The sequence below is a fragment of the Leopardus geoffroyi genome, chromosome B1, assembly GCF_018350155.1.
Source record: "Leopardus geoffroyi isolate Oge1 chromosome B1, O.geoffroyi_Oge1_pat1.0, whole genome shotgun sequence".
Lineage (NCBI taxonomy): Eukaryota > Metazoa > Chordata > Mammalia > Carnivora > Felidae > Leopardus > Leopardus geoffroyi.
This window is the reverse complement of record NC_059327.1, coordinates 40,652,521-40,678,087: the sequence shown is the minus strand read 5'-3', so window position 1 is coordinate 40,678,087 and position 25,567 is coordinate 40,652,521. Positions and strand designations below refer to the sequence as shown.

The 25,567-nt window shown below is 50.5% G+C and overlaps 1 protein-coding gene across 18 annotated transcripts in view; it reads right to left on the bottom strand.

Moving 5' to 3' along the window:
* The window catches only part of ANK1 (ankyrin 1), a 219,690-nt gene extending 194,881 nt beyond the window's left edge, over positions 1-24,809 (bottom strand). For 8 of the 18 annotated variants that reach the window (XM_045459264.1, XM_045459281.1, XM_045459272.1 and 5 more), the window contains exon 1: positions 24,410-24,808. In XM_045459264.1, coding sequence (XP_045315220.1) covers positions 24,410-24,535 — 126 coding nt within the window. In that variant the 5' untranslated portion in view covers positions 24,536-24,808. Of the gene's footprint in view, positions 1-24,409 lie in introns of all 18 variants that reach the window. The other 10 variants (XM_045459301.1, XM_045459354.1, XM_045459389.1 and 7 more) reach the window with 5 other exon arrangements.
* Between the last annotated feature and the right edge of the window lie 758 nt (positions 24,810-25,567).

Sequence of the window (25,567 nt, the reverse complement as noted above, 5' to 3'; positions counted from 1 at the left end):
GGTTGAATTGTTTGTCCCCCACAAAAAGAGATGTTGGCGTCCTAACCCCCAGTACCATGGAATGTGACCTTATTTGGAAATAGGGTCTTTACAAAGGTAATCAAGTTAAAATGAGGTCATTAGGGTGGGCTCTAACCCAATATGACTGGTGTCCTTACACAAAGGGACACTCGAGACCCAGAGATGCACACAGGGAAAATACCATGTAAACACAAAGGCAGAGAGTGGGGTGAAGCATCTGGAAACCAGGGAACACGAAAGGTTGCAGGAGAAGAAAAAAAAAAAAAAACCACCAGAAGCCAGCCAAGAGGACTGGAATAGGAATGGATTATCCCTTGGAACCCTCATGAGACACACTGATCTCAGACTTCCAGCCCCCAGAACTGCGAGATAATCCATTTCTGTTGTTGAAGCCCCCTGCTCTGGGCAGCCCTCGCAAGCTAACACACCATGCATCCAAGGGCCCTGCTAGAAACGCGTGTTTGAAATCTTAAGTCGCATGGCCCCTGCCATGAAGCCATGGCCCCTGCTGTGGAGCAGAGGGCAGAGGCCTGGTAAAGCCAGCACGGGCACCCCGGGAGCCCCTCCCAAGGATCCTGGCTTGGGAGGAGAGGGCCCTGTGCTCCAGACGACAGGGCTGCAGCAGCCCAGGCTGGCTTGATTATTTATAAGCTTCTATCATCACTTTGGTCTAACTCACTTGAAAGAGTTTTTAATATTTCAGAAACAGACAAGCCCAGCTTTCATTGCCCAAGCTGATTCGTAATCTTAGTCATACAAACCCTTCCCCCAAAAGGAGGCTGCAAGATGACTTCAAGCTAAACACGGGGAGGGTGGGGGGAAGCTGACCCCCTGGGGGTTCAGTGCCTCCAAGCAGAGCCCAGACACAGGAGTCAAGAGCAGCATGGCCTCTTTGAGCCCACGCACGGCCCCTCCAGGCCCTGGCCTACACTGCCACTGCTGTTCTGTGCCACGCACTGGACCAATTCCTCTGTGCACAGACAGTATCCCATCGACTTCACCAATGCTGCTATTCCCCCATTTCAGACATAAAGAAACTCAGGTCCGAAGAAGTTCAACAACGTGCCACACAGGGAGTGATCTGAAGCCAGGATTCTAATCTACCTCCAATTCCAAACAGATGAATTCTATTTCCCTGCTAACTAAGCCATATTTCTGGAAGTCATTCCAGGTAAAGGGGACAGTGAAAGCAACGGTCCAGGGTCCAGGGTCCAGAGAACAACAGACCTGAGAGCATCCAGCTGTGGATGCGTGATCAGTGCAACTGGGATGTGTACCAAGAAGGATGGGGGCACTCGCTTCATAATCCTCAGCCTGGATTAGAAAGGGAGTTTAAGGGGCACCTGGGTGGCTCAGTGAATTGAGCGTCTGACTCTTGATTTCGGCTCAGGTCATGGTCTCACGGTTTGTGGGTTCAAGCCCTGCATCGGGCACTGCACTGACAGTGGGGAGTTCAAGGCTTAAAAAAAAAAGGTGAAATGCCTGCAGAAAGGCTTAATAAAAGCCTCTAAGAGACAGGAGGTTTCCCCAGGACTTTCTCTGCAATGTATTTAAGAGACTAGCTGAGGCCCTCCCTTCCCGCAGGGCCCCCCACTATCCTGACCTTAGAAACACCAAGACCCCAAGTCTCAGGGCACACCTCCCCCATGATCTACCCCCAATAATGGGGGACTCTTAGGGCCCACATCTCTGGTGACAAAGGCAGGGATTTTGTGCCAGAACCACAGGTAACACAAAACCAATCTCTTTCTCCGGAAGAAAGATCCCCAAGCATGCACACTTCCACAGGGTCGAAGCCTGAAGCCATCAATGTGGAAAAGGCTTTGCTTTATGAGACTGTTCATTCTACCTGAGGATTTCCTTACTCTACTGTATTTCATTTCCTTTTGGGGGAAAAAAAATCACTATTCTATTTAAAAGAGTTGATTGATTTTGTCTGTAAAGAAAGAATGACTAGGGGCACCTGGCTGGCACAGTAGAGCATGGGACTCTTGATCTTGGGGTTGACTCTTGATCTCAGGGTCATGAGTTCAAGCCCCACATTGGACACAGAGCTTGGACTACTTAAAGATTTTAAAAAATAATAAAAATAAAATTTAAAAAGAAATAAATGACTAAGTTTTCTTCCCCGTTGCCTCAAAGTTTCATTTAATATCATTATTTCTGACCATGTTTTGGGCGCCTCCTCATAAGAACAGTTTTTTAAATCATATTTGAGCCATCAAATCCTGGCGATGCCACTGTCTCTTTGGGATAACTTCTCCCTTCGGGGCTCATTTTCCCATTTGTAAAATTAGGATGATAATATCAAGTCCAGGAGTTATACCCTCAGCGTTTTCCACGAACCAGACATGTTCCATTCATGATCTCACTTAATCTCCACAGTAACCCAATAAGACAGGCATTATTAGTCTCATCCCCATTTTGCAGATAAGAAACTGAGGTTTAAAGAGGTTAACTGGCCCGTGGTTACAAGCGGTAGAGCCAGGATTTGTATCCAAGCTAGCCTCACTCCAAAACCTGAGCTGGAATCACGATGCACCCAGAGGGGACTAGATTAAATAAAATAGCTCAGACCTTTGTAAACTGGCAGACATCAGTTGGTTCGTGATAGTTCTAGGGGTGAGGAGGGGCTCCTCCCAGATCAGGCAGCTGTAGAGTAGAGCCTCATGCCTTGCCTGCTGCAAGCTGAGCAGTGCTGGACCTCTGAGGCCCTGGACACGGCAGCCACCTCTTCCTTAAGCACCTCATGTCTTTCTTGGGGAAACAGGCCACCAGCACAGCAGCAACACCTCTGACTCATACGCTGAGCCAAGGGGTGGTGGAAAGAACATGGCCAGAGACCTTGGCTGGATGTGTGCATCCAGGAGCCAAGGAGATCTAGCCAAATTCAACATCATTACCCTCCCCCTACATACACACACACACGCACGCACGCACACATACGCACACGCACACACTTGTACATACTAAAAGCTAACCCTTTTGACACAAAACAGGGAGGAGTGGAGTCTTGAACAGCCCAGATTTTTAGACATCTCTTGCATAAGTGGTAGGGCAGGGGCACGCTCCGGTGGACGAGTCATGGGGACTGCACCCTGAACTGTCAGGGAACACCTTCATTAAACTGCAGCTCCTGCAGAAATACAGCATCTCGTGGCCGCTTTCAGAGAAAGGCCCACTGGCCCTCATCAACGACCAGAAACTTGGAAATGCCACTGTTTCAGGTCTTGTTTTTTCTCATAGCCATCATAATTTGTTTCTCCTAAATTTAATTTGAGAGGCTGCACGGAGCCCAGGAAAAGGCCAACAAGGTAGGGTAAGAATTGTTTAGCAAAGTAATAGTTTCCCAAAGTCCGGCTGCCCACCTCTGCAGCACACTTGGGCCACGGGCCCGCCAGGACTTCTGTGGAGGTGGATGAGTGCCCATCTCTCCCAGACTGTACTGGAGAGGGGTCATGAGGTATGGGGAGAAGGGGGGGGGTCCCTTTGCCTTTCTCTTTGTCTCTGGGTGTGCTAACAAGGAGGTGACAACAAGGCCTTCAGCCCTCCTTGACTGGTCTATAACCAAGAAAGCCCTAGAGTACCTCTGTCACAGCTGCCCCTCTCTTGAGCCCCGGCAAAGAAAACCAGAATTTTGGGGCACCTGGGTGGCTCAGTCGGTTGGGCATCCAACTCTTGGTTTCAGCTCAGGTCATGACCTCACAGGTTTGTGAATTCAAGCCCTGTGTGGAGCTCTGTGACAGCACAGAGTCTGCTTGGGATTCTCTCTCCCTCTCTCTCTGCCTCTCCCCTGCTCACATCCTCTCTCTCTCTCTCTCTCTCTCTGAAAATACATAAATATTTTGGGGAAAAAAAGGAAAGAAAAACAGAATTTTGCTTTCTGGCTCTGTTCTCATCCCACTCGGCTTTCCGTTTGCTGTCATGACTTCCTGCTTTCAAACTTCTCATTTCTCGGGGCGCCTGGGTGGCTCAGTCGGTTGAGCGGCGGACTTCGGCTCGGGTCATGATCTCACGGTTCGTGGGTTTGAGCCCCGCATCAGGCTCTGTGCTGACAGCTCAGAGCCTGGAGCCTGTTTTGGATTCTGTGTCTCCCTCTTTCTCTGCCCCTCCCCCACTCGCGCTCTGTCTCCCTCTGTCTCAAAAATAAACAAACGCCTTAGATGCATGGCCTAGATGCTGACGCTGGAGAACCAACAAAGTGAGAAGAGAAAAGCTACAATGACTTGGGCGGGTGGAGCCTAGCCTGGACTCCAGATCCATCCAACTCCAAAACCCCAGCTCTTTTCAAGGGGCCACTCAGCTTCACCGCCAAGGCTCCATAGTCAGACACCTCTGCACACACAGTAGCAGACACTTCTTGTTCACCGTGTTGGGCCAGATCTTCAATAACTGCCGACCATCAGTCCACTGGCCTTGCTTCCTAATCATGTGGGGAGTGCAGCCCCAGGCAGAAAAGCACACACATACCTTCCAGGGTGCCGGGGCTGATTCCCACACATCACCAGCTCAAGGGCGCCCTCTCCCTCAGAGGGACAGCAACATCTTTTTTTGTTGTTTTTGCTGTGCTTTTTGATCAGGTGATAATGCAAGTCCCAGGGGCTGGGAGGCAGCCGGGCAAAGCGAGGCTCAAGCACACCTCCAGGGCATTTTCTCAAAGCTCCCCCGGGGGGGGGGGGGGGGGGGGGATGGCGGGTGCCACCAGGATAGGCCTTTGCAGGCAGGTTCGCTTCCCTGGCCCGCCTGTAGCCCTGGCGCCCTCGGGGGTCTTTCCCACCAGACAAGAACCTCCCTTCCCCACCCCTGCCGCCTCCACCCGCAACAGATGTGGCGCCCAGCGGCCCCAGCCCAGGTCCTCCAACTGTCCGCGGGATCCTGGGGAAGATTCTGGATTCTGATCTCACCCGCAAGGGGCGGGTGCGGCGCTGCATGGCGGGGGGCCTGCCTGTGAGGGTCCTCGACGCCGCTGCCATCAAGGCGGGGACGCGCACCCAACCCCCCCGCCACTCCTTTCCCTGATTCCCCGTCCCCCAACCCCAGCCAGCCGTCCCCCTCTTCACGCCATGTTTTGGCTGCGCAGCGCCACCTGCCGCGGCCATGGCCCTCGCCCCACCTGGGAAAGGGGCTGCTGTGGTGCGTGCACCTGGGGAGGGGGCTCATTTAACATTTCCTTTCAACCTGGCTGCCACCCAGACAGGTGGCAGAGGGACTGGTGAGCAGTGTTACAGGTAAGAAAGCAGGCTCAGATCTGAGCCGAGGCCTAACATCAAAACCTCTGCGCTTTCCTTTATAGGGGAGAAGGTTTGACTCTCCACCTGAACGCTGAAGAATGCAAAGGGAACCTGCTAAAATTCCCTACCCAATCCTCATTGGATTGAGTGATTTTATGACAAAACAAAGATGGCATATTTGTTGGGTGGTGGTAATTCCTCACATTTCTGTACAATTCTTAACCTTTCCAAGTAGTTTTGCACAGGACATCTCATGTTTCTGGTAACAATCTATGGGGGGTTCAGACAAATTTCACACATTTTTTTCTTTTCAATAAAGGCCACTTGATCGATAAATTTAGTAAAACTAAATGTGATTTAGTGGAAAGAGTCGTGTTTAAAAATTTGCAAATCAAGGGGGCGCCTAGGTGGCTCACTCAGTTGGTTAAGTGTCCAACTCTTGATTTTGGCTCAGGTCATGATCTCAAGGTTCATGGGTTCAAGCCCCACATTGGGTTCTGTGCTGACAGCGTGGAGCCTGCTTGGGATTCTCACTCCCTCTCTCTCTGTCCCTCCCCTGCTCATGCTGTCTCTCTCTCTCTCTCTCTCAAAATAAATAAACTTTTTTTAAAAATTGCAAATCAAGGGGCACCTGGGTGGCTCAGTCGGTTAAGCAGCCAACTTCGGCTCAGGTCATGATCTCACGGTCCGTGAGTTCGAGCCCCGTGTCGGGCTCTGTGCTGACAGCTCAGAGCCTGGAGCCCGTTTCAGATTCTGTGTCTCCCTCTCTCTCTGCCCCTCCCCTGTTCATGCTCTCTCTCTGTCTCAAAAATAAATAAACATTAAAAAAATTTTAAAAAAATTGCAAATCAAAATCATTTCTGTGTCCAGTTTTTAGATAAACGAAGATACTGTGTGGAACTTCACGTTATTATAGAAGGACCCCAGGAAAGAAATCACCAGGCACCGGACCGCTGTTCGAAGCACACACACCCTCCTGACCAGTGAACTCCAGGCTGGGGCAAGGAGCAGAGAGGCAGGAGAGGCAGGAGAGTTCCTGGTGGCACACCTATGCTGCAGAGCCAGCAAAATCCCTCCTTGCTAAGCTGCAAGACTTTGGGCAAGTCACTGAATTGCTCTAAGGTCTCAGTCTCCCCATCAATAAAATGAGGCTACCGGTGCCTAGTGTGGTGAGGATGCATCATTTTGTTCAACATATATCTACTAAGCACCCACGGTGTGCCAGGGATTCTTCTAGATGCTGGAAATAGAGTAGTGAGTGAAACAGACAAGGTCCCTGTTCCCATAGATTGTATTTTTTAACGCAGACAGGGGGAGAGGGGTAATAAACCAGAAATAGGATAGTTCCAGATAATAAAGACAAACAGAATGAGGTGACAGAGTGGTGGGTGGGCAGCTGAATGCAGGGTTATGTAGGTAAAGGGTGAGCAGAGACAGACGAAAAGAAGCTAGCTAGCCCTGGAGAGAGCAGTGAGGACAGCTAACTTGAAGCGCAAGGTCCCTGAGTGAGACAAGTTAGTGTGTCTGAGGAACAGAACACAGGCCAGGCCAGGCCAGCTGCCACAGTCACATGCAGGAGAGGACCGAGACCGGAGAGGCCAGGGCACCCAGCCCTGCAGCCAGCCAGTAGTCAGTGACCCATGGCTATCAATACTCCTCGTAGAACACAATCCACAAGAAGCACATAAACTAGCATTCTGGAAGATATGGAGTCCAATGGCGGTACCAGACCCCCACTCCCCTCAAACCCATTATGAGACCTATAAAATAATCCCGAATGCCATCCGCAGCAATGACAAAAACTAATAAAGGATTTAGCCTGCGCTAGACCCAGGGCGTAGGAGTGGCTCTGAATTCTGAATCTTGCTGGGAAAATGCTACCCAAAGACTGATTCTCCATCTAGCCTGGTGTTCCAGCCACACAATGGCCACAGAATGGCACTTCTTGCCACTTGACCCTCACCTCTGATGTGAGAACCAACCCCGGCATGCACACGTACACACACCTGCCCCGCAGCCCGGAGGCAAAGGTGGAAGGAAGAGGGGTTGGAGGCTGACCTGCTGGCCTTCTCCACAGAGGCCACACAGAATCTCACCTTCAGACAGGTTTGGGGGAGTTATTTATATAAAAAGAAGCACCTCCGGGGTCATCTGGGTGGCTCAGTCCGTTAAGCATCTGACTCTTGATGTGGGCTAAGGTCATGATTTCACGGTTCATGAGACTGAGCCCCGAGTTGGGCTCCAAGCTGATAGCATGGAGCCTGCTTGTGATTCTCTCTCTCCCTCTCTCTGTCTCTCTCTCTGCCCCTCCTCCACCCATACACATGCATGCGCATGCCCTCTCTCTCTCTCTCAAAATAAATAAACGTAAAAAGAAAAAAAAATAAAAGCACATCCAGATATCCCAGCTGCCACGGCCCAGATGAAATCACACCCAAGGTTAATTAGATAGACAAATACAAGTGCTAGCCCTTGAAGACAAACTTATGGCCAGGACTGGCTACGGAATTTGCAGAGTCCACTGCAAAGTGAAAGTGAGGTTAAAAAGTGAACAATTTCAAAATGGCCACAGCAGGGCATTAAAGCAAGCATAGGGCCCTCCTAAGAGCTGAGGCCTGTGCACTACTTACCTGCGCAGGAAGAAGTCAGCCTCAAAAATACGGCGGGGGAGGGGGTGTACAAAGTTTTTAAGCTATAGCACTAGCAGAATGGAAGCCACCTAGAAGTCAGACCTGCATGTGACCTGGTGTGACCTGGGGAATGGAACCTCACCACCCCGAGCCTCAGCCTCCTTGTCCAGGGGATCGCGTCCTCTGGGGCTGCTGCCCTCCCGGGTCTGCGGTGAGCTACCAAAGGTGGAGGCGCAGGGGATGGTGAGACACTTCACGAGCATAAGGAGTATTCACCAAGACCGGCAGAGCACTTGGCTTTCTGAAGAACATTGACATTCCCCAGCAATTAAGTCAAATTAACATAATTCAAACAAAACATCTAATTTTAGCTATGCGTAACAATTCCCCCTCACCAGAACAGACACTGCTGCCTCTCATCCAGGAGCGCAATGCCAGAGAGATGCAGGAAGGAAACCAGAGCATTCTGACACCGGCCTCTTACCCAGGCAGGCACCAGATTGTTTCTATTTTCACAGCCGAAAGACGCGCTCCCGGGTTGGTTTCTGTTGCACCCAGCAGCTGAGCATCCTGCTGGCCCAGCTCCTCAGGCTTCCTTCCCTCGGCAAACAGGCAGGGCTCAGCAGTCAAGGCAGCCCCTCCCCACCAGGACCAAAGACACAGGGATGCCCCTGCGAGAGCGGTTAGCAGAAGCCCTGGGACTCTCCCAGTGCACTGGGTCCCACAGTCTCAGTGGTCCTGCCTGTAAAATGGGAGCGGTAATGCCTGACTGGCCTCCCTCCCTCAAGGAGTTGTCAGAGAAGTTAAGGATTGTTATCCTGTGTGTTTCCTGTACGTCACCAGATTCATTCATTCAATCAATAGGCTCTGGGGAGGCAGAGATGACCGAGCTACAACTCTGTGCACAGTCTCACAAGGAAAACAAGCATTTAGCCCAGGGGTGGGCAAGCTGTACCCAACGGGCAGTCCAGCCTGCTGCCAGTTTGTGTACAGCCCCACACGCTGAGAATGATTTTTACATTTTTAAATGGTGGGGGAGAGAGAAAGAATGGTATTTTGTGACTCGTGGAAATAAAATGACATTCAAATTTCAGTGTCCATAAATCAAGTTTTATTGGAATATAGCCATTGCTTGTCCATTGGTGTGTTCGTGCTATGGCTGCTTCTGTGCCACAGTGGCAGAGGTGAATACATGCAAGAGAGACCAAAAAATATTTACTCTCTGGTCTTTTACAGTAAAATTTTGCCCGCCACTGATTTTAACAAACAAAACAATTAGTTAACCTCAGCCACCAGTGGCTGTTACACTGAGATTAGCGTCCTAACAGGACACAAAGGAGGTATTTCTGCTCAGTAAAATCAGAGAAGGCTTCCTGGAAGGGGTGACATTTCTTCTGGGTTTGAAAGATCAATAGGAGTTCATTTTGTAGCCAGGCAGAGAGGAGTCTCAGACTTTGTGTTCAGCATCGCCAGTATGAACAAGGCCTGAGGGGGCCGTGACAGCATGTAGGAAATGACCCACACATTATTTACAGGAGGAGAAGGAGGGGAAAAGATAAAGCTGAAAAGATAGGCTTAGGCCAAGTATCAAGAGCTCAGTGTACCTGCAAAGGAGCTTTACTTATTCTCTCTTTCCTCAAGAAAGAAGCAGTGAAACAGTAGGTAACTAAGGTAGAGGAGTCACAGATAGATAGATAGATAGATAGATAGATAGATAGATAGATAGATACCTAGGTATCTAGATACCTAGATAGACAGACAGACAGGCAGACTTGGTAACTCAAGAACAACGAGACCGTGCATCCAAATGGTACTCAGAAGGCTCAGGCTTAGGCCCTGCTCAGCCATGCACCTTGAGGAGGTAACTCCACACAGCCAGGCCTCAAGTCCCATCTGTAGAATGAGCAGGTTGAATTTGATGAATGTGTCTCGAAGGCCAGAGATGCACAGAACAAACCAGGTGTTCCCACCAGACCGTGGCTGCCGGCGCATCAGGCCCTGAACACACCCAGAGCAGCACGCAGCACCAAAGCACGCTAAGTAGGCCAGTGGGACGAGGACCAGTTTGGAATAATCTATCCGGGGCACCTCTCCTTCCACCAGACCCAGAGAGGGCTCAGGCTTTTGCTCCCAAAAGTGGCTCCCTGCAGCTTCCTCCCGACAGGGGCATCCAGTGGGTCTTGAATAATGCAGCCCCTCTGCCCACAGTGCCAAAGTGCACATCCAATCTCTGCATGTTCTTGTTGTGCTGCCTTTACTTGTGGGGCCATTTCCACTCGGAACAAGAGTAAGGAGCGGCCGGTCAGAGGGGTCCCTTGCCTTCCCTTCTCTCCTTCAGCAGACGAACACCAGCCACCGATGGCTGGGCCTCACTGTTTTCCTACTGGTAGCTGGGCAGGCAATGGATAGACGGAAAAAAACAGAAAATGACATGACTCGATCCACACGCCCCCACATCTGCTACCGCCTGCTTATTAGGGAAAACCAGGACTTTCAGCCCCAGCCTCAGCACCTACTAGCACTGTGTGACACACGTAATCTTCCTTAGCCTCTCTTTGCTCCCGTGTGAAATGGGAGAACTGCTACCTGCTTCTCCACAAGTGAAATAATGTGCTGGATGCTGAGTACTAATGGCCGCTGTCCCCGAGGCACTGGCTCCCCTGCTCCCAGGGCTCTCAGAGGCCTGAATATTGAGGGGCTCATCTCCCAAAAGATGCGACCTCTGCAGAAGGTTCTAGCTCAACAATAGCCTGGACTGGACATCGCCTTCCAGAGACAGTCCTCTCCTGCCTGTCCCCAGCCCCCGCTGAGCAGACACTGAAGAATACGTGACAGGTTTTCAGTACTGGGGGCTTCCGTTAAAACCCGTGAGCCCTGCATTCCAGAGAAGGACAGGGCCACTGGGGCACAACCTGAAATCGAAAAAGGACTTCAGTTAGGGCTGAACTGGAGTACTGACCCCTCCTGATAATACTGACTCCTTGGAAACTCAGTCAGTGATGAAGCTGGGATTTTCCAAAAATGTGCAATTCATCTCTAAAAGGGAGTCTCTAAAAAGCCATGATTGTCTGGCAAACCACATGGTGTATCCAACAGCGAACTGCCTGTTCTTCGGACCATGGGTTTGCCTGAGTCTGCTTTCCAGGAAAACACAGGCAACAAGGCTCCTGGAGCCCCTCCCCCATTGGAGTCAGGGCCTCCTGGGCTCCTCCAAGCTCCACGGGAGGAGGAGGCTCACTTCGCGCATGACCTTGAGAACAACTTGGTGTGTGACAGATCCAGTCACCTTGCACTGAAAATAGAAGGCTCTCTGCCTCCTGAATTCTCTGTTCACCTGCGGTAGGTACTCTCTGCTCTCTCAGAGGTTACTCTTTGTTGCAAACATAGAAGTTACCTTACTGGCCTCAGGGTGAGGTTTATAGAGTCACAGGGGAATCTGATTATACAGGCTCTCCAAAAACATACACCCAAAGGACCAGATCTGCTAACCTTGAGCATGGCGACCTTCCAACAGCCCAAGTGGCTCTCACACTTTATCAGCACACCCTTCTCTCCTTGACCTGCCCACAATAGTGTCAGAAACAATAGACTGGAAGGGACAAGTATCAACCAGCAGAACCAGAAACCTATGCTGAGTGGTCTTTCACACTTTTGCTAACATTCCTACGCCCTGCAGTCTGGTATCCATTAGAGCTGGACCACAACACAAGACAGCCTCCTCCAGCCAGATTTCTCTACCAGGACACCTTAGGCCAGGGTAGGCCAGCAGGCATCTAGGAACCATTTTGCCTTGTGGTCTCATAAATTCACATAATCTCTGAATCGCAGATACCCCCTGAAGAGTTTTAGAAGATCTCTATATCAATCCTCTTATTGTATTGTATTGTATTGTATTATATTGTATTGTATTGCATTATGTTTATTTAGAGAGAGAGAGCATGCATGAGCAGGGGAGGGCAGAGAGGGTTGGGTAGGGGGAGGGGGTGGAGTTGGACAAAGAATCCAAAGCCAGCTCTGTGCTGACAGCAGAGAGCCTGATGCAGGGGTGAACTCACAGGCTGAGCCGTGAGACCATGACCTGAGCCAAAGTCGGATGCCCAACTGACTGAGCCACCCAGGCAGGCACCCCATTTCCCTTATTTTAGAGGAAGGGAAACTGAGACCCAAAGAGGCATCTAAAGCTACATAAGAAAGTGGAAAAAAGCAGAATTCAGCTCTCTTAACTCCAGGGTCTCTTCTTTCCATCCACAGCCACACATAGTTAATGCTCCCAAATCAGAGGCCTGGTATGGAAGGAAGGAGAGGCTCCATTAATTGAGAAATGCAAAGTGATGATTCAGTTTCATTTCCTGCCTGGGTCCATAATCCCATGTTGTCCTAGGATTTAGTTGAAAGTGTCAATAGTTTTAAAAGGCTTGGGAAACTCCCTGGACCCACACATAGTGGCTGAATGGGAAGGGATCCTGGCCACCACCTCAGCAGCCTCCCTTCAGGGCTGGCACGCCTTCCATAGCAACTCTGACCCAGATTCAGGAGAGCTGCCCGCAGGAAGAGAAGCTGACCCTTGAGGTAGAGTAGGGAGTAGGCTGACCTCCAGAGAGAGAAGGGCGTGTGAAGGTGCAGGGGCACCACCAGCCCCAGGAGCGCAGCTTGGGAGGCGATGAGGGATAAGACCCAGTTGCAGGCAGATCAAGAATGGCTTCAGGAGCTGTGGGAGAGACTTTGACTTTACCCTAATGGCAACAGGAAGTAACTGAAAGGTCCTCATGAAGGGGAGTGTCGGCTAGCAAATGGTCTTTGTAAAAGCATGACTCTTGCTCTAAGGTCAAGACCAGACCAGAAAGGCAAGACTAAAGGAGGTTATTGTAGGAATGATACGTGCTCAAGAGCAGTGGAGATACAGACAGGGCAGAGAAAGGAGGATTCATGGGTAACATCCTTAAAAGTTCTTCCTGAAGAATCTAATGATGGTATAGCTTTACCTTGGTACAGAATCATAATGTTTTTTCCAACTGCCTTTTTAAGTTCTGTCGTGTGTGGAGGCGATACTGATGTGGGGTTAAAGTGCTAAGACTCATCCACGTGGCTTGTAGACCGGACGTCCCTCAGATGCAGTTCTGCTCAAGAACAACAAGGTCAAAGGCTAAGGCACAGGTGACAAGCAAGAAGATGATGTTAGAAGACAAACTTTGACTTTGATTTGTTCTACCTAAAGAGGATAGTGAAACACACCTGCCCAAGAGCCCTGCCATAGCATCTTGGTACCAAAGACACTGTTCAATGTCAGTAGATAGGACTGGGTCCCTTCCAGCTGTCCCGAAGCAGAGAAGACTCAGGGACTGAATCTGTTGTGGGCCGGCCCCACCCATGGCACCCCAAGGCAGGGGTAGCTGAGCAAGGGGCCTGCCCTGCCCACCAGCACCACTGCACTGAAGACCAACAGGGCAGCGTGCTGGTTTCCAGAGTGGCAGAGACCCAAGCTGCTCTTTCAAATGGCATTCAAGTGAATTTGCCAAAAATATGTGCCACAGGAGGATCTAGCACATCCATCAGTTCAATACAATTCTACGGACATTGCAGACTTTGAAGCCTTTCTGACTTGAGCTGTTTCTGATTCTTCTTCGCTTTAATTGGAGTTTTTAGATCAGTTTCACATTTCTCCACAGTCTTTCCTAATTCATTTAAGAAACCGGCAGCAATACTAGATGAGTACTACCAACACTGGGATGTAATCTTGACGGCCATCTCTGGAAAGGAACTCACCGTATTTATATACAAGGTGAGAGTTTTGCTAAGTGGGACCAGACTTTGGAGCAGGCATTTATTATTGAGTCCTTTCTATATCCCAGGGTGCTTTATATATATTAACTCATTCAATCCTCCCAATAAACTCTGCATGGTTTAGTGGTACGTATCGTTTTCTCCACCTTATACATGGCAAAAGTGAGACTCAGGGAGTGTAACTGAGCAACTTGCCCAAAGTCACCTAGCCAGTCCACGTCTGAGCCAGAACACCAACTTACGACCTTCAGAATCCATCTCATTCCAAAGCTCACATGTCTTCATCACTGCTTCAATATCACCATCAAACATGACTTCCTGACATGCACTGAAGTCCTTTTCATCTTCTGGTCACCCTGCACATGAGCATACTGGAGTACTACCCGGCAGGGTAGCCTAACCTCATCTAGGACTAGGGAGGCGATTCTCACACTGAATTCTAACAGAGGAGCTAGCATTAGTGTGTGGGGCAAATCACTCAGCAGACAGGGGCACCTGGCTGGCTCAGTAGGCAGAGCATGTGATTCTTGATCTTGGGGTCAGGAGTTCAAGACCCACATTGGGTGTAGAACTTACTTAAAGAAAAAAGATTCAACAGACGGCAAGATCTAAAGGCAGAGAAAGCACACATATCCAAAGTCCTAGAAGAAGCTCAGAGTCCAGCAGAGTGCATCATGTAGAAAAAAAAAGAGATGAAATGAAAAAAGCAGTGATGGGCTAGATGGAGTGGGGAGGGAGTCTAGGGAGCCCAGAGTAATGAGCCTGGACTTTATGCTAAGGGCAATTAGGAAGCCACTGAAGGACTTAAAGGAGGAGTGTCGAAATCTGATTTGCATTTTTGGAAGATCGCTCTGGCTGGAAAATGGAGGATTAGACCCAACACACACACATTTTCAAGTTGGTTTACAATGGATGGCTTCACATGCCAAGACCCAACTGCCCAGACTTTTGGGACCACACTCCAGCTCCATTTTGAGCCAGTACATTCTGTTACCTACTTGGCTCTAGCCCACATCACCTTGGAATTCTTCATTGGGAGTGTGATGTCATCTATAAATCCCAGCTTTCACCTCCAGACACATGGGCAGAGAAGGCCGGCTACCTTTTCTGACAAGCAGGGCATTCTCTGTCTTTTCTTTTAATTTCATTACATTGCATTTTTAATTACATTACATCTTAAACCTATTCCCACTTTCTTCATTAGAAACATATTCTTAAAAACAAATTCTTTTTAAGCATCATTTTTTAGTGAATGCCTAGCATTTTGTTATATAGGTGATGGTGCTCAAGTCCTTTGTAGAAAAGTACGTTAGTGCTGCCTCCCTACAGCCCGCCCCAACCTCTGGGACTTGCTTTTCCCCCCTACCCCACCCCCCACCATTAGTACCCACCAGTCAGATATCTTAGTTTCACATGGCCAGTAGGCTTTGTCACATGCATGTGCCCTGGTTAAAGAAATCACTCAGAAGATCTGCACTCCAGGGCCTTGCTGGAGAGCGCAGATTGGAACTGACACCTCTCTTTTCCACCACCAGCCTGACAGACTCCCTGATATTTAAGAATCTTTTCTGTGAGCTCTCTCCTTCTATCAACCGAGAGCTCCAGGAAGCAAGATAGGTCCCCAAAAGGACTCATCATTTTCCTCCTAACCTGTTCCCCTCCTCTTTCCTAGCTCAGTGAAAGGCATCACCAACTGACTACCCCAACATCAAGTCAGAAATGAGGTCTCGTGGACATTTAATCACACACATATGCAAATACGTTAACATATGTCAAAGGAAACCTACTACAGATCATCCTTGACTACGTATTCGCACCCACTCTATTACTCACAAAGGCCAACTTTCTCCACCACTCAAATAGCTCGCTTGCCACATGTTCTCCATCCCTAAGAGCTGCCCCAGCTCCAACCAGCCTGTCCTTCAGCTCAATTATACCTCAGCATGTCACAGAGTTTCTGTGTGAAGGCACAGGAGCCTTTCAGACTTCTGCCTGGAGCCCCTCAAGGTCTCCTCTGCCCTTTGGACATGCTGGGGCCCTGCCTCAGTTTTCTCTGCAGCCTCTTCCAGGGCTCCCTCATGCTGCTTTCTTTGCTTCTGCTATTGGGCCCACAGTCCCCAGACCACCTCCCCCTCCAGACTCTCTTGCTCACCTTCCACACTTGCTATCGTCTCACCTGAATGTCCTGCCCCACTGAAGACCCAGCCTCTACCCCTGGAAGCCTCCCAGGCCTCTTCCCCAGGCCATCTCTGGCCCTGGCCAGGCTTACTTCTCCCATCGGACTGGACACAGTGCTAAAGCCAACCTTCTACCTGCCTGCTTCTTATGGGGAACTGGAGACATATGTGGGTGTGGGGTGGGACCAGGCACCTGCAAGCCCCCGCTAAGGTGAAGCTTGCCAAAAGCACACCGGAGACCCTTTGTTCTAGGAGAGCTACAGAAACAAGATGATGGTTTGTGACAAGACTAAGGGAAGATCAAACCAGGAGATGAAGGAAAGAAGCAAGGAGTGGAGGATTGAGCTGACTTATTATTTTATTCTGTATCTAATTCCCCAAAGGAACTGGGCAAGTAAAGGGTTGACTTGAACATGTGGTCAGTGCTGTGGAGAGGTAAGCCTATGGCTCTACCAGAATGAAGGCTCTCTGGGTCTGCTCCACTCGAGCATGAGCATCGAGCATTGTCTGAGGGGAGCTCGCTGGCCACAAGTGCCTGGCCCCGCCTACATCCAGTGTCAGACTCTGCAGGTGGAGACAGGACAGGTCTGCGTGTAAGAAGGTCTCTCCCCCTAGCTGGTTCTGATACTAGCAAAGTTGAGGGGCCACTGGACCCACGATCTCTTCTCTCTTTTCCTGTGGGTCTCACCTTGAGTGTTTGGGGGCTGTCCTTTCAATCTCAGAACTGATTTTAGGAGCGTCTTTCTTTTTCCTGTATTGCTTCCTCTTGCACCACCCTCACCTCTCCCAGTGCTACTTTAATGACATTCGGTGCCTTCTAACCTCCTGTGCCTCTCTTCTTCCTGACTGCATTCTGCTCCCCAGGCCTTACTTAACCCACTTGACTTCTTCAGGGCAGCAAATGAAACCATGGGCATCCTGGCAATGGGTGGATGGGAGAACTCCAGGCAAGAGCCAAGCCATGCTCACCTCCTGTCCCCACTGTGCCTCACACCCCTAACACCAAGTCCAGTTGCTGGCAAGCACTTTATGTGAAGGCCCAGGGCCCCAGAGGTCCAGGGATTCCTCCACATAACTAGCAAAAGTCCCAGATAGGAAGAAAAGAATAGACGATAATGGCATAAATATGGGCACTCTGTAGCTACACATTATTAGGCCATGATACAGAGAAGATGCTGATTATATGATAGGTAGAGAAATCTCCAAAATAGAAAATAAAGGGGAAATAACCATTTTGTGAGGCAGAAGAGCCAGAAATACAGCAGGTAATCCCCAGGATTCGATTTTCATCCACTCTTTTATTTGGCCTGTTGTCTTAATCCAAATGCCTGGGCAGACTCCTTACCATCACACGCGCTGCTCCTGAGACCTACAGAGGGGCCTCCGGACACGCATGTTCCAACTGGAATCTGGCTGCCAGCACTTCCGTCCTAAGCCCAAATCACCTGCCTCCATTCTGCCTGGGCTAACTTCCTCCTCTGGCAGCTTTCCCACTAATTTGCAAGGCCTTCCTGTGAAGGCAGGGGGAATATCATCAGCTCTGCCTCCCCTCTCAGTGCCTCACACCGCCTCAAATTGAATATCCTGAGGGTACATCAAATACCTAAAAAGGCGGTGTAGTGCCGAGTCTGTGAATAAGCTCTGAAGCCAGGCTGGGTCTGAGCCCTGCTCTGCAAGGCTCCAGTGAGATAACGCCTGTAGGGTGTGTAGGCTCTCAATAAATACAAACCCCTCCTTTGATAAACAAAGCAGCTTGCGTTGCAGTATCAGTGTCAATGATGCTCTGAAATGGACAAAAATGTACGAACTGAAACAGAAAATGTATTATCACCTTAGCAAAGACACAGAGAAATGTTCTTTGAAGGGAAGCCTCTAGTCACATTTAAGCAAATGAAAAAAAAAGTTTGTGTGTGTGTGTGTGTTTTTAATTGGCTGGCCATTAAATCATCTTTGCTTTAGCTTTGAGTGGCCATAATGCAAATTCTCCTTTCTTGGTGGATGTGTTCTGCTCCTAAGATGCAGAGTCCCTCCGGAGGAGTCTGGCCTGCCGGTAACACCATGTGTTCCATTATCTGTGATATTCCACACCCCAGATTTATCGGCTATGGCCCTATCAGTGATGGTATTCCCAGAAAATTTAGGAACCACTTTTATGTTCCCCCTTTTGATACACAGCTACCATTGCCATGTGGGACTTTAATAAAGCCCATCTCAAAATTTGAGACTGGACCCATGGAGATAACTAAGTCTGCAATAATAAATCTTGTCAAAATGGGAAATTCATTCCTTTCCTGAAAATGAAATGAAGATATGATTTAAAGCACCCTTTTCTCACGTATCAGCACTGAAATAATAATGTGCTGGCCTTCCCAGGCACACACCAACTTTCACACCACCACAGGAAGGCCAGGCAAGCTGTGGCATTGGATGCATTAGAAAGAATAATTTAATTAATAATCATTACGTTATTAACTATAACCCTTTAAATATTACGGGAGTTTTAAAGTTCACAAAGCTCACTCACATGATTCTCATCCCTATTTTACAGATGAGCAAACTGAGGCACAGAGAAATTCAGAGGCTTATTCATGCATGTGTAGCTGAAAGTGCGATCCAGGCATCTGACTCCTAGCCTAGCACTCTGTCAGAGGGAGGCTTTTGAGCTGTTTTCGGGAACAGAGATGGAGATACGGAGCCAAGCAAAGCTTATTTGCCTTTTTCAAAAACCAAACATTGATGACTTTGCTTTAGTCAGAATAATTCAGGGAAAAAATAGACTTACTTTGTTCCAATTCTACAGGGCCAACTCTTCCAAAATCAAATAGAAAGACCAAGAAACAATATCTGGACCAGTTCAATGTAGCTTCTGAATCAATTCAAGCCATAAATATTTATTGGATGGTTATGTCCAAAGACTCAGGTTTTGGCTTCAAGGAGCTTACAGTTTAGTCGAAAGGCTAAAACAAGAATGCATGCCATACACACGCGCGCACACACACACACACACACACCCAGAACAAAGGCCGACTTAAGGTAGAGAAAGACTAATGGAGGTGAGGTGAGGAGGGTGCACTCAGGAAGGGTTTCTTGAAGAATGCAGTGATGGGCTTTGACATTGAAGGAGGAAGAAATGCATGAGAGGCACACCTGTACAAAGGCATTACGGAGGCAAAGCACGGAGATGAGTTAACATACATGCAAAGTGCCTGGCACATAGTGACTATTTGCTAACGCCTATTCATTTTTATTGGAAGGAAAGGGAAGAAACCTTGGACTGAGTTTAAGAAAAAGCCATACTGAGAGGAGATAAGCAGAAGTAGTGAGCAAGCGGTTTGCTAGGGTGAACAAGAGGAGAGACAGGTCACACGGGCCAACTCATGGTCCCCTTCAAAGGGAAGCCATTTGCGTTCAGGCTCTGAATTTCGTCTGCTGCCCCCCCTGCTTTGAGCAGTGGCTGTGAGGAGCAAAAGACGTGCAAAACATAGGGGCACCTAGGTGGCTCAGTCGTTTAAGCAACCGACTTCGGCTCAGGTCATGATCTTGCAGTCCGTGGGTTCAAGCCCCACATCAGGCTCTGTGCTGACAGCTCAGCGCCTGGAGCCTGCTTCTGATTCTGTCTCCCTCTCTCTCTGCCCCTCCCCCGCTCACACTCTGTCTCTCTCTCTCTCTCTCATTAATGTTAATATATAAACATTAAAAAAATTTTTTACAGATGTGCAGACCATGTAATGCTGGACATAACTGAGGGTGTAGTGTCTGTGCTCACAAGATCCTGCTCTCCTAGTCTAGTACATGGCTGAGGGGTGACAGGACCACACAGGGAACAGCTCCAGCCGCCATCGCCCTTGCAACGGGAGGGAAGCGCTGGGTTGGAGATGAACATGGAGCAGGCTGGGAAAGTTTCCACACCGTCAGCCACTGCCAGCACCTCCCAGAACTCTAGAAGGGCAAGGCTACTTCCATTTTTTTGAGGGTCCTGAGGTACTAAAAGAAGAAGAGTTGCCAAAGCAGGTTACCAAAGTTGGGGTGTATTTTCAAGCCTCACAACTAATATTCTAGCACGTTTAATAATTAACGTGCAATGTACCATCATTATGCTATTCAAAAGCCAAATAGAGACTTTATAAACAAATATCAATTCATACTGCAACATAGACTAGCGATATGGTGTGGCAACAGAACCTAGGTTTCAAGATAATGTGATGAACACCAGTCTCTTTGGATCCTGTCACAGGATTGAATTTATACATTCTATCACAGATTGAATGTATAAAGTCACCTGCAGATAACAACAAAAATTTACATTCAAGCCCCTGATAATTAGGAGGCAAGACCTTCCTGCTTACCTTCCTTCCCTTCATCCCACTCTTGCTCACCCCTCCCCCACCTTCCTCACCACTTCAGATTCATGCAGGTCACCCCAGGTGTCCCCTGCAAGTCCCATCGCGGGACCAAACAAAGACACCTCTGCAGTCCAGGAGCTAGGCCTTGCCCTGCTGTGCTAGGGAGGCCAAGCACTCTTCAGGGAGCCTTGCATAGTCTGGAAGGACGGACAGGCCCTGCTGCACAGTGAAGCGGTGAAGGCCACTTTCCACTCCTCTGCTTGCTTAGTTTTTCTCTGCCCCCTTCTTCTTGGCTTCTCGAGGCCCTGTACAAACCACTGTTGTTCCAAATGGCTAAAACCACTTGACATTTAGTGCAGCAGAGACCCTGCAAGGAACTAACTCCATGCTCAGTGGTAGAATTCACTGCACCAAAAAATTAGATCGTTCCACCGCCTGCCTATGAGTCTCTATTGCTTTACAAATGATTAGAAAAAAAAAGAAAGAAATAGCAAGCTTTCTTCAGATGCCCCCAAAAGACCGTCAAAGAGTGTAGTGTTCCCCTGAACACATACCTATGACCAAGACAACACCAAGGCAAGCAGAGACAAATGCATTAATCTGCTTGTTCCATCAGTCATCCCATACACATTTACTGCGTGACCATGTGCATCAGGTACTAGGCACACAGCTAGGAATAGGGTGTGATCTTTTCCTTACCAAAACCAGAGGATGAAGTAGGTGGACAGACCAGGGACAAGGAGAGAGCTCAGTAAACACTATCCCAGCAAACTCGCAGGTATTCAGGTAGCAGGATTAGTGTAACCCCTTATGGTGGGGCTGAGATGTCCACCCCCCTCTCTTCGCATCCATTCCCCAGCCCCCTTCATCCTCTCTTCCTTTATTTCATTCTGACCCTCTTCCTCCTCACCCATCCTGGGCCTCACTCTCTCTCCAACCTCCCCGCCCTCCTCCCCTAACCTCAAGCTCTGGGTAAACATAAAAAGCACACACATTCTTGTGCCCAAGGCATCCTCAGCCTTAGAAACCTTTCATTCTTAATGCAAATGCCTACTTTACACATGCTTTGTGATTTATTTATTTCCATCCCAACCTTCAGAAGCAGGGGGACTTATCAGTAAATGTCATAAATTCTGGATTTTTTTTTAAAGCTGCAGCTCCAACAGCCAGCATCTGACAAGGATGCGTGCTACACAAACAGAAAACTGAATGAAGCCCCAGAAGAATGCAGGCATTTTTAGAGCTCTAGAGTTTTAGCTCAATTCCCTGTGTCGAGGTGGTTTCTATCTGTGTCAGTCAGTGCGTCACAACATCAGCCTCCATCCACCGTTGCACAGCACCCCTCAGCAAGTGCCTTCCCACACAATATCATCAACTGTAAAAACTGCAACCACTGTTGAAGTTACAACCACAATTATTTCTACAAATGGGGAGGGATTTGGTGCTGCTCAGTCAGTCCCTGCTAAGTAGGTTACCCACTGGACAAACACCTTTCCTTTTAGTAAATTCCGAATGCCCCTGGCTCAGCTGTATATTCATAGGAATTACCAGTTCACGGGAATAAAATGTTCACTTGCATTTATGAAGTTCTCTTTTGGTGCTGATGATAAGGATGGTTCCACAGCAGCCCCAGTCTGTGGTGACCAACTGTAAAGTCCTCAGCTGTTTGGTTTTAAGAATCCCTCCCTTAAAGCGTCACCTCATTTGTAAAAATTGGGCCTAAGTTGGACTTCACCTTATATGAACCTTCAACCCTGGCCATCTGCTTCCCAGCCCCTGCAGGAGCTTCCTCTGCCTTCTCTAAATCTCTTTTTCTGCATCGCCCTGCTTCCCTCACCTTTCCCTTGAGGGCCTTCCACCTTCTTGTGATTTTGTATTTTGCTAGAAATTTTAACTCTATCCTCTGAGATGGCTCTCAAGACCACACCAATAGCTCAGAGTACTCACAATCGTTACGAAATACAAATGAAGCACCCCACAGCTCACCCCATGCCATATCCTCACCCAAAAGACCAGCTCTCAGAGCATATGTCATCACAATCACATTAAATTAAGATTTCCTTATTATTGTTGTATCAATCCTAGCATCCAAGGTGCTGCATACAATAATGAATATCTGTATGGAAGATTTCTGAATGCTCACTGACGCAGTAGGCTACAACCAGCTAGTAAAACAACACAACTCAGGAGGAGGGAAATATGCTTTCGTCTAGCACTCAAAATAGACATAAAGTTTATAAGAATATGAAGATTAAGACCAAAGAAGTAAAAAGAATATTGACCTTGCCACTTTTATGAGAGTGTATTATATACAGTTGGGATTCAGACTTATATTGATGGGAGCTTCACAGGATGGAAAGGAACCAAAGAAAAGAAGAAGGGAGAGTTCTTTTTTGACTACTGCTCAAAAAAAAAAAAAAAATAGTTAAGGTATCAGGAGCACCAAGGAAGAAGCTCCAGAGGAAGAAGTGAGATAAAAACACTGAGTGAGCAGTTTGGGAGAGGATCGGCTTGGCTCCTAAAGCGATAGGCAGGAGTGGAAATAGAGAGCACGCTTTCCTAACAAGAAGTTTACATTCATGCCAAGAAAGTGGGTGAACACTGTCAGATATAACCAGACTTCCCCCTGCCTGACTCACAGGATGGGCTCTGGTATTTCAGACCCTAGCAGAAGGACTTGAGATTCTCCAAGTGGCACCAACCCAAACTCTGATTCACCATAGGTTTGGGGAAGGCCTCTTTTTCGGTCCTGCTAAAGGGGTGGTGCCTTTGTGAAACTACTATTTACACACACGATGGAAATCCCTTGAGGGAAGAGGGGCTGGCTTTTGAAGGGGTGCAGGGACGCCTAGAGTGGGATGGTTACTTTGGTTACAATCAAGAACATCTCTGGCCCTCTGTCTCATCTCTAGGAAAAGGCTGCATGTTCGTCTTGCTGACCAACTGGTAAGCGGAGTGTGACCCACAAGCAGTCTGTTCTCCACACTCTGCTGTCAACCAAGGCTCCAAACTTCTTTCTCAGAGTGAGACAATTTCAGAAAGAAAGAAAAAAGATATGTTTCCTTCTCAATCAAGACCAATGCCTCTGCCCCCGGAACCCTGGGGGCCCCATTCCCTGGTGAGGAGGCTTGTAGGCTGTGCCCCACCTCAACTCCTTCAGGTTAAAATGGCTCTGCTGACACTGGAGTTCAGCCCTACTTCCAGTTCCCAGAACTGCATCCGTGTACTCTGGGCCTCCTCTATGGGGGGCTCTAAAACACCTCTCAGGGGGGCCAGAGCCCTCTGCCCAGTTAAATGCACCCTCCCTTCACAATCAAAGGTGTTTCAGACTAAGAGGTGTTTCTCACCAAAGGTGTTTCTAAAGGTGCTTTGAGTCAGGGGTAGGGAGACCCCAGACCCAGAAGGGAAGTGCTCAACGCACGGACAGTTGACCTAAGGGGTCTGGGTCATGGAGATATCTTGTGTGGCACTCCTTCACAAAAGGCAGACCTGTTCTCTGACCAGGCCCTTGGGCCAAGCTGGACAGCACCCGTGTCTGGCTTCCAAAGGAACTTCCCCTCCTGGCCATCAGTCGCTCATCTTGAGTGACCGGAACACAAGATGTTGCCAAATGCCCCGGGGACATGCCTTCAGCCGCCGGACCTAGAGGGTTAGGAAAGGCGCTTCCTAGCCTCGAGAAGGGTCGAGGAAGGACTGGAGTACCCCTCGTTCAGAGATCTGGGAACGAAGCTCTCCTTGTCAGAGTGTGGATCACCGGGGAAGGCGCCGGGCAGGGCAGCCTCCGGAGCCCAGAGCCGCATTTCCCTACACCAGCTTCCTTGCAAAACCAGGAGAGGCGGCGAGACGGAGCGGAGCAGCCAGTCACCCTCGCCCGCCGCCGGGAGGCCGGAAAAGTTCCTCCCAGAGCGCGGAGAGCTTGCCGGCATCTGTCCAAGGTGCTGAAAGGTCTCCGCGGCCGGCGGGAGGGCCGGCTTCTGCGCGCCCTCAGCCTCCTGGCCGCCCGCTCTGCCCTTCCAGCCTCTTGCCCTGTCCTCTGCCCCGCCGCACCGAAGCCTCTTCCCTCCTCCTCTCCCACCCCGAGCCCTCCACTCTCGAGCGGCATCAACTCCGCCGGCGCCCGGGCCCCCGGGCCCCCACCATGTTCTTAGGTCTGCCGAGCCCCTTCCCGCAGCGGCCACCTCCAGGGCGCCTCTGCCGCTGGGCTGTCGCCGCCGCCCCCCTCTTACCTTCTTCTTTCGGTCACGGGAGCGGTTCCTCCGCTTCCTGTTGGATTCCTCCTTCTCCTTCTGCTCCTGGAGGGCCTGCGCCTCGATGTCTTTGATTTTCTTCAGCTGTTTAGCCGCTTGAGCCATGGCGGGTCACGGTGCTCCGGTCCCCGCCTCCCGGACCCCTCACACTTAGCAATCCAGGTGGCGACACCCTCCCGAGGAGGAAAAAAAAATGAGTCTCTGCTCCGCGGAGGGGGGGGGGGGGGGAGCTTCTTTCCCCACCGCGGGAAGGATGCGGCCGGGTCGGCGGGGGAGGCAGCTGCGAGACGATCAGAGGGCGAGGCGCGCCGCGGCTGCCCGGCGGCCCCCGGATGGCGCCTCCCGCCGCGGCCGGAGCTCGCTCACCAGCGCCCGGGACGGGCTCTGGGCTCGGCCCCGCCGCCTCCTTCCCTCCCTCCCTCCCTCCGTCCCTCCCTCCCTCTCCTGCGGCGGCGGCGGCGGCAGCGCGGGGGGCGGGGGCGGGGAGGCGGCTTGTACTGCGGCGAGCGGCGAGCGGGCCGGGGAGGAGGCGGACTCCAGCAGTTAACGCAGGAGGGCGCGGGGGACGCTCTCGGCCAGGGGGCCTGGCCGGCCCGACGAGGCTTGGCGCGCTCGGCGCCCGCGCTGGTGCATTGCGAGCGCCCGGCTCCGGGCGGGCGGGCCGGCGGGGCTTCCACCACTGCAGTGCCGCCGCCGCGGCCGCCAGACGCACGGGCCCCCGTGCCGTCGGGTCTCAGGGAACAAAGCCGGCCGCTCTACCCCGACCTACTGGGGCGCCGTGGGGGACACTACTGCGGGCCACCTCGCAGCGCCAGGGGACTAAGGGAGGCTGCGGCGGGCGGCGGGCCCCGCTCGGAGGAGACCCCGCAGACCAGCGCGCCTGGAGGCGGCAGCGGAAGAGACAGCACCCTGGGTCGCTGAGGCCCCGACCGCACGGCAGGGGTGGGGGTGGGGCGGGGGCGGGTCGGGGGCCGGGCCTCGGGGCGCCCCCGGGCGGTGGCCGCGGCGGGGCCGGGACGCACCGGCGCCCAGCCTCCGCTGTCTTTCCTCCGAGGGCGTCCACTTAAGGGCGCGCGCGGTGCCAAGGCTCCCGGGTGGAGAGCCCCGTTTCCCCATGTCCCTCGCTTATAGCGATTT